General features: G+C 37.8%; 1 protein-coding gene across 2 annotated transcripts; it reads left to right on the top strand.

The window, feature by feature from the left end:
* Window positions 1–472: 472 nt before the first annotated feature.
* LOC145130022 (curculin-like (mannose-binding) lectin family protein / PAN domain-containing protein) lies at window positions 473–4,515 on the top strand. 2 transcript variants are annotated; one of them, XM_079064876.1, is made up of 2 exons: window positions 473–630; window positions 1,991–4,515. In XM_079064876.1, the coding sequence occupies exon 2, from the start codon at window positions 2,024–2,026 to the stop codon at window positions 4,325–4,327; it is 2,304 nt and encodes a 767-aa protein (XP_078921002.1). In that variant the 5' UTR covers window positions 473–630; window positions 1,991–2,023; the 3' UTR covers window positions 4,328–4,515. The 2 variants fall into 2 exon arrangements, with proteins under 2 accessions (XP_078921002.1, XP_078921003.1); XM_079064877.1 differs by lacking the exon at window positions 473–630 and adding an exon at window positions 691–875.
* The last annotated feature ends 4,563 nt before the right edge of the window (window positions 4,516–9,078 follow it).

The raw sequence follows: 9,078 nt of genomic DNA, 5'->3' as shown, positions 1-9,078 counted from the left end.
CCTTTTTGTTTTGTTCATATTTGGGTATTTCTTTTTTTTACACATCTAAGTAACGAACTTGTTGAAAGTGTTTACATATGACCATTATGATTGGATGTAACATGTTACAGTCGATCATAATGATCATATGTGAACAATTGTAAAAAGTTCTTTATCTAGATGTCTAAAAAAAATAATAATTACCCAGATATAAAGAAACCGAAAAATTAATTAACTTAATAAGTCAATTTCCCTATATCAACTAATATATAGGTTTTCATACGTGATTAAAATTATAATCTTAAAAACAATTGAGCACCATGAATGGAACTTCTTCTAAGATCTTAAATAAAACAAAAGAAAAAATACAATAAAATGAAATAATGCACTTTCCTCTTTTACCCTTTTTCATCAAAACTCAAAAGTTACTACTGTTCACTAAAAGACAAAATAACAAGCTACAAAAGTCCACAACTCCTTTTCATGTGACCAGTCCACTTGGCTCTGTACTCTCTGCTCCCCCTCCCACCCCACTCCGCTCACGGGTATCCTCGCCGGAGAAATCTCCACCTCCGGCTAACCACTTTCCGGCGACCGTGAACTCAAATAACCAATAAATGCGCTTCAATTGGATTTGACATCTCCTCACTGGTTTGTCACATCTTTGCCTTTTCCTCTCACATGCTTTTCCAACCTAGTACAATTAATATTACCTCAATGTCTTTTTTTTCCTGCAATTAATTCGGTTTCTTTTTAAAGTTAAAAGTTCATTCTCTTTGATGAACATCTTCATATTGTACACTTATCTCTTTGATGCATTCATATCATTTTAGTTCATGATCTTTGATACCCATCAACAGATTCTGGAAATCTTTCTAAATCTTGTATCTTTGTGTGTAAGTACACTATCAGATTCAGCTCAATGTCCCTCTCTTTTTCTGAAATTACTGAAATGTTAACATTTGGCTTCTCATTTTCCCTAATTTTACTTCATAATCTTTCATACCCAAAAAAAAATATCTTGACTTCTGCTCGATCTTGTGTGCATTCACCTTATTTTAGTTCATAATCTTCCATACCCATCATCAGATTCTTGATTTTTGCTAAATCTTGAGTAAAATAGACCATCGGGTTCATCTCAAAATCCCCCTTTTTTCTGCATTTACTCGAAGTCTCGACGTTACCATTGGGGTTTTCAGTTATCCTTATTCTTCTTCATCATGTTTTATACACATCAAACATAATCTTCACTTCACACTCAATCTTTTAGTCTGCTTTGACCTTCACATCTCTCTAGTTATGAAAGTGATTGAATCAATGGGTCCAATTGTATGACTTTGGGTTTTTCCATATTTGGTTTTCTCATTTGTGTGTATTCTTGGAATTTGTGGGTTCCCATTGTATTATCTTTTTAATGCTTTTTCTATGGTTTACTTTCATTTGTGTTCACAAACTTTTGTTTATAACTGTATATTATAATACACATTTCAAGTTTTCAACTTAAAATATCTCAAACATGAGGCTGTCTTTCACCAAATCTCTATAATAAAAGGATATGAGTTATTATAGTGTTGGTCAAAGTTTCGATTTTTATTTCTCTTTTCCTGAGTGCGTTCATTGAATATATGAATTGTTTAGCACCATTTTGAGCTACAAAAAGTGATTACTTATATGTTCAAATGATCATCCTATCTGCCTAATCTGGGACCCATTTTTACCAAAGATTCAATTCACCAATCAATAAATTCATAACGTTTCATCAGAGATCACACCCAATTGAATATTTGTTTCTTTTTGAGTTTTCTCCATGGTTTGGTTATGGTGGACCAACAAATAATCAAAATTGATTCTTCATTCTTCACATGCTAATTTTCTTATTATTATACTTTGATGGCTAATCATATTAGCAGCCATTTTGGGTCTTTTAAATGAAATCGTTAAGCTAAATTCAGATCTTGTTTTAAAGAATGAAGCTTTCTTCTTAGCTAAATTCATTTGTTTGAATGTGCAGAGATCAGAGTTGCAGTTATAAGCATATGCAGGTATGCTTGGAAGACGGAAATTATCACTCTTCAGTTCAATCTTTTTGCTTCTTGTCGTTCTTTTACCGGTTGTTTTTTCAGAAATTCCATTGGGTTCAAGGCTATCTGTGGAATCGAAGAATCATTGGGCTTCTCCAAATGGAGATTTTGCAATTCGATTTTTTAATCGCTTAAATGAGTATGGCATTGGGATCCGTATAAACTCAGGGTTAATACCAGTTGAGAAACAACAAGTTGTTTGGGTTGCTGGTGGCGATTTAAGAGTAGGAGATAAATCATACTTCGAGCTCACCAACAATGGAGATTTGGTTCTTTTCGATTCCACAAGAGGAGTTGTTGTTTGGGCAAGCAAAACCACCAATTCATCTGTTGCTTCAGCAGTTCTGCAAAATGATGGCAATCTCGTTCTTTTGAATAATAAAAAGGACATTGTTTGGCAAAGCTTCGATACTCCATCTGATACGCTTCTTCCAGGCCAGAATTTATCTTTATCTCAAGTGTTACGAGCTGCTAGCAGAAATTCTGTTTCGAGTTTTTACAGTCTGAGAATTGGAGCCATCGGCGATTTGGAACTCAAGTGGGAAAACGATATTGTTTATTGGAGGAGTACAGCAACCCCAAATCAATCGGATCTTCGAGCTGTTCTTGCTTCTGATGGTGCCTTCCAACTGTTCGACAAAATGTCAAAACCAGTCTGGTCGGTTTTTTCTCAAGATCATGGTGAAGCAGATGTGAAGTTTCGGATCCTTCGGTTGGATGTGGACGGAAATCTCCGGTTACGCTCATGGACAAAAAACTCATGGAAAGTAGTTTGGCAAGCTGTCGAGAATCAATGTGATGTTTTCGCAACTTGTGGAGTGACCGGAATTTGTGCGTTTAACGAAACAGGCATTCCAGTATGCAAATGCCCGTATTCTCTGTCCTCTGTTCCTTCTTCCAAATGCTTGCTTCCATATCAACAAACCTGCAAATCCGGTTCTTCCATGATTAAGCTCGATCATACTTCATTATATGCTATTTATCCACCTAACGAAACGATAATCTCTCAAATCAGCTCTGACCAGTGTCAAAACTTATGCGAACAAGATCACCTCTGCACCGCGTCAACCTTCATGAACGACGGCACCTCGAAATGCCGAATCAAGAAAACACAATACGTTAGCGGTCAATCGGGGTTTTCTGTAAACTCCGTTTCATTTGTCAAAAGATGCAGCGATCCCATTGCTGTCATCCCCAATTTATCCAAATCAAAACCTGCAAATCCCTCACAAAATCCTCCAATACAAGATCCACATAGTGCAATTTGCGTTTCTTGTGTGATTGGAATCGGAGGCGTTACGATTCTCGTGTTTGTCGTGATTCATTTGGGCTTAACGGGGTTTTGGTTCTATCGAAGAAGGTATTCTTTCAAGACTCGGGCTTTTTCCGGCGATGGGCCTAACCCTAGTGGCTTTCTTGCTTTGACGTATGTCGAATTGAAGGACATAACCGACAATTTTAAACACCGGATCGGAAAAAGTACGTTCAAAGGCGTTCTCCCGGAAAACCAACCGGTTGTGGTCAAAGACTATGGTGCCATGAACGTTGACCCAAGAAAGTTTAGACGATTGATTTTGAAATTAGGAAGCATTCATCATAAAAACTTGGTGAGATTAGAGGGTTATTGTTGTGACCCGAGTTATAAGTTTTTGGTTCATGAGTTTCTCACAAATGGCTCACTTGAAAGTTGTTTGGAAGACCCGGGGTTACGAAAAAGGCTTACATGGAGGAAAAGATTGGATCTTTTACTAGCGGTTGCAAGGGCAGTTTCGTACTTACACATGGGGTGTCGAGAGTTCATAGGACATGGAAGTTTAGGTTGCGAAAACGTGGTTTTGGATGAGAATTTAGAAGCTAAAGTGAATGAATTTGGTCTCGAGAGTTTTCTTGGTGGCGGTGGTGATGGTGGTGGTGGTGGAGGAGTGTGTGCGAGGGACATACGGGACTTTGGGTTGATTGTGTTGGCGGTGGTGAGTGGTGACCCGAAGGCTGAGTGTGGTGGTTGTGATTGGGCTTATGAGAAATGGGTGGGTGGCAATGTGGCGGAAATTGTTGATAAGACAGTGGAAGGTGGTGTTGATGGTGATGAGTTGGAGCGGGTGTTGAGAATTATGTTTTGGTGTTTTCAGTCGGATGAGAGAATGAGGCCTTCAATGGGAGAGATAGTGAATGTCTTGGAGGGTGCGGTGGCTGTTGATCCTCCACCGCACCCTTCTGCTTGTTGTAAAATACCGTCGGAGGAAGGATCAGACTCTGACAGCACTTAAAAAACTAATGACTGCAAAATGCAGACATTAACTTCATTTTTGTACCTTTTTTTTTTGTTTATATTCGAGGCTAACTTAATTGTGTACAAGTTTTTAGATTAGCCTATTGAATTAGTTGAACTTTTAGCGTTGTGGAATTAGAAGTTTTGTAAATTTTGCCTAATGAATTGTCTTAATCTTTTCAACAATTATCTTGAATCATTTTTTTGTTCATATTATGGATTTTCGATGTGTAAAATTGAATAAGACAAATAAAAATTAGATGAATAAAACCCACTAAAATAAGAAGACAAAATTGTAAGAATGGTCCTTGTGGTATGTCTAAAATTGTCACTTTAGGCAAAACAGGTTTGGACTAGCATTAATGGTCCAAAAGTTTTCATTTTGTTGCCACTTTGGTCTATTTTGGTTTCATTTTTTACAAAATGACGATTTTGCCCTTTGTGTTTTCTTTTTTTCAATTTTTTTATTACAAAAATAAAAAAAGAAAAAAGAAAATACTCTCTCTCTCTCTCTCTCTCTCTCTCTCCACCTACCGTCTTCCCCATCCCTCTTCCATCTTTGTGTTTCACAGTTGTTCCTAAGAGTCATCCTCAAAGAGCATCTCCATCTCCAACAAAAAAAATAAGTAAGTCGTCTACATCCTGATCAACCCCTATCATCAACGTCCTCTCTCTCTCTCTCTTTCCTGTTTCTTGCTTACCACCATCTAAAGAAGAAACCGACAACTGTCGTCGGCCTAGGATCCCCCCCCCCCCCACCTCCCACCGGTCAGGTAGCACCACCCCAAACACCCACTTCGATTGTTTCTATCCTCACTTTGAACCTCGACAGCCGCCGACGACAGATAGGAGATCGAGATCTAAAGTTAGGGTTTCTTGGCAGCTAGGGTTTTCATATGGGGCGTTTGGCGAATAGAAATCGAGGGGAGACACCTGGGGTGAAGGGATGGGTGTTTGTGGTAGTGTTTTCTTTAATAGGCAGATTCAAAAAGGGTTAGATTGACGGTGGTTCCTCTTCGAGATCGATTTGGATGAATCTATGCAGAAGTATGTGATTTTATCGTCATTTCATCTTCTAGATCGTCGTCGTGGTTCAGAGAAGACAAATCGACGAAGGACAAAACCCTGAATCGAAATCCATCTCTCTACCTCGTCATATCTGCTTGGAGATCAGAAGATGAAACAAGATTTGTTCGTGTATGTGTATGTTCGTGTTTGAAGGCAAGATATCGATTTATTTTCCCTGAATATGGTTCAAATCTTCTATGGTGGTGGTGATATTCTATTTTTCTGAAAATTGTAACTATGAATATGGGTTTTGATTTCTGAAGTGGTGTTCATGGATTTCTGATTTCTGTAGTAGTGTTCATGGACTGTATTTTTTTTTTGAAAAGAAACGAAGTGGTGGTGACAAGAGAGAGAGAGAGAGAGAGAGAGTGTGTGTGTGTGTATGAGAGAGAGATTTTCTTTTTTATTATAAAAGTATTTAAATAAATAAATAAAACTGAAAAAATAAAATCCAAGGGTAAAAGCGTCATTACAAAGAAAATTAAAGTAAATTGGACCAAAGTGGCAACAAAATGGAAACTTTTGGACCATTGGTGCTAGTCCAAACCTGTTTGGCCCAAAGTGGCAATTTTGGACATAGCACAGGGACCATTCTTACAATTTTGTCTAATAAAAAAGAAAATCTCTCTCTCTCTCTCATACACACACACACACACACTCTTTCTCTCTCTCTTGTCACCACCACTTCGTTTCTTTTCAAAAAAAAAAAAAAAAAAAAATACAGTCCATGAACACTACTACATAAATCAGAAATCCATGAACACCACTTCAGAAATCAAAACCCATATTCATAGTTACAATTTTCAGAAAAATAGAATATCACCACCACCATAGAAGATTTGAACCATACTCAGGGAAAATAAATCGATATCTTGCCTTCAAACACGAACAGACACATACACGAACATATCTTGTTTCATCTTCTGATCTCCAAGCAGATATGACGAGGTAGAGAGATGGATTTCGATTCAGGGTTTTGTCCTTCGTCGGTTTGTCTTCTGTGAACCACGACGACGATCTAGAAGATGAAATGACAATAAAACCACATACTTCTGCATAGATTCATCCAAATCGATCTCGAAGAGGAACCACCGTCAATCTAAACCTTTTCGAATCTGCCTATTAAAGAAAACACTACCACAAACACCCATCCCTTCACCCCAGGTGTCTCCCCTCGATTTCTATTCGCCAAACGCCCCATATGAAAACCCTAGCTGCCAAGAAACCCTAACTTTAGATCTCGATCTCCTATATGTCGTCGGCGGCTGTCGAGGTTCAAAGTGAGGGTAGAAACGATCGAAGTGGGTGTTTGGGGTGGTACTACCTGACCGGAGGGAGGTGGGGGGGATCCTAGGCTTACGACAGTTGCCGGTTTCTTCTTTGGATGGTGGTAAGCAAGAAACAGGAGAGAGAGAGAGAGAGAGAGAGAGAGAGAGAGAGAGAGAGAGAGAGAGAGAGAGAGAGAGAGAGAGAGAGAGAGAGAGAGAGAGAGAGAGAGAGAGAGAGAGAGAGAGAGAACGTTGATGATAGGGGCTGATCAGGATGTAGACGACTTGCTTATTTTTTTTGTTGGAGATGGAGATGCTCTTTGAGGATGACTCTTAGGAACAACTGTGAAACACAAAGATGGAAGAGGGATGGGGAAGACGGTGGGTGGAGAGAGAGAGAGAGAGAGAGAGAGAGAGAGAGAGAGAGAGAGTATTTTTTTTTTGTAATAAAAAATTTGAAAAAAAGAAAACACAAAGGGCAAAATCGTCATTTTGTAAAAAATGAAACCAAAATGGACCAAAGTGGCAACAAAATAGAAACTTTTGGACCATTAGTGCTAGTCAAAACATGTTTGGCCCAAAGTGGCAATTTTGGACATACCACAGGGACCATTCTTACAATTTTGTTTTTTTATTATAAAAGTATTTAAATAAATAAATAAAACTGAAAAAATAAAATCCAAGGATAAAAGCGTCATTACAAAGAAAATTAAAGTAAATTGTACCAAAGTGGCAACAAAATGAAAACTTTTGGTCCATTGGTGCTAGTCCAAACCTGTTTGGCCCAAAGTGACAATTTTGGACATAGCACAGGGACCATTCTTACAATTTTGTCAAATAAGAAAAATATTTACAAGTTATTTCAGTGCTAGGTGAAATTATTTGTTGGGACAAGTTGAAACGTAAAAGAAAAAAAAAGAATAATTATGTCGTGGGTTTTTAAAATGGTTTGAACTAAAGGTGCATTATTTGGAACACCTGGACATTGTTAATTATTACTATGTTAACAACTTTATCAATGCTACGGATTAAAGCTTGGAAACTCGTGGTAGACAGTTCTCTATGTTTTGGCTCGTGATTTCCTGGCGATTTCATTGTCTGTTGTTGTTGGGCTTCCCTATGGAACAAGGAGAAGTCAACTCATGTGTTTTTATGTTTCTGTCAAAGTATCCAGAGAATAGATACATTCATTTGTGTAAGTATGTATGAAGTTGGTTCCTTACAACCTAAGATAAATAATAAGTACGGATGACATTTGGACCGGACCGGTTTGACAGATATTGGTGAACCTTGGATCGGACCTGTCGAGCCAGATCCAGGTCCGGATTTTTCGGTTCTTTGTAACCGTTTGACTGACACAATTTTAGATGTATATGGTACAACTCGTTGAAGCCCTACCGAAAGTTAGTTTATCTATTACGATTGTAAGGGTGAGTATTTGGACCGAACTAGACTGGATCAACTCTTGGACCGGACCTGTTGAGGCTTAGGGGGTTAGGTCCAGGTCCGGTTTCCATTCCGATCCGATCCAGATGCAGATGCACACTGCCCCATCTTAAAGGGCATGGCTAATATATTACACGGTCTAAATTTCAACATTTACTATAAATTATAACCAAAAAATTGGAAAGTCTTTAAAAATTTGAAGGACCAACTTTGTGTTGTTTAAAAAAAAATTAAAAAAAATTGTATTAATTAAAACAAAAAGGGATATATTTGAAAATTTCTTTTGATTTAGAGTCATCTCTATATATATTAAACCTTCTTACATCATCTTTAAGAGCATGGCCCATTGATTTTAATTCATTTATAATTTTCAACCGGGGATCAAATTGATGATGTCTTTAAAAAAAAACTCACACGCCTTTTTCTTTTGAAAAATTAGTACACCATTTTTTTACGCCTTACAACAACCATCGTCAAACCACAATTCGTATGCCTCTCTTCATACTTCGGCAACAATTTCTTACGACCATCCTCCTTACGCCGCCGATACAATCTTCCTAAAGGTTCCAAGGTTTTCAATAATACCATCCTCCTAACCTACACCGTTTTTCTATCTTCTTCTTGACGACCCATTCAGACGGACACATTGCAAGTTTTGGGTTTGGTGGAAAGGGTTTCTTAACGGAGAAAACAAAGAAGATGTTGATTGATTAAGTTGGTTTTCCCCTTCCTATTTCATGTGTTCGTCATCTTACATTCTCAGGTATTCTACCAATTTAATTTTTCAGTACTAAATTGACTTCCTATTGATTGATTGATTCAGTTGGGTTTCCCCTTCTTATTCGTGAATGATGGTTCATTTATGGAGAGGTTCAAACAACTTCAACAAGTGAAGGAAAAGGGTCCACCTTTATCAGGGTCCCAAAAACCTAACCCTGTGATTAGTAATAACAAGTCCTCTTTAACT

This window comes from Lactuca virosa, chromosome 8 (genome assembly GCF_052849685.1).
Source record: "Lactuca virosa cultivar CGN04683 chromosome 8, Lactuca_virosa_CGN04683_v6, whole genome shotgun sequence".
NCBI lineage: Eukaryota > Viridiplantae > Streptophyta > Magnoliopsida > Asterales > Asteraceae > Lactuca > Lactuca virosa.
The sequence above is the reverse complement of the archived record's forward strand: the minus strand, read 5'-3'. Positions and strand labels throughout refer to the sequence as shown.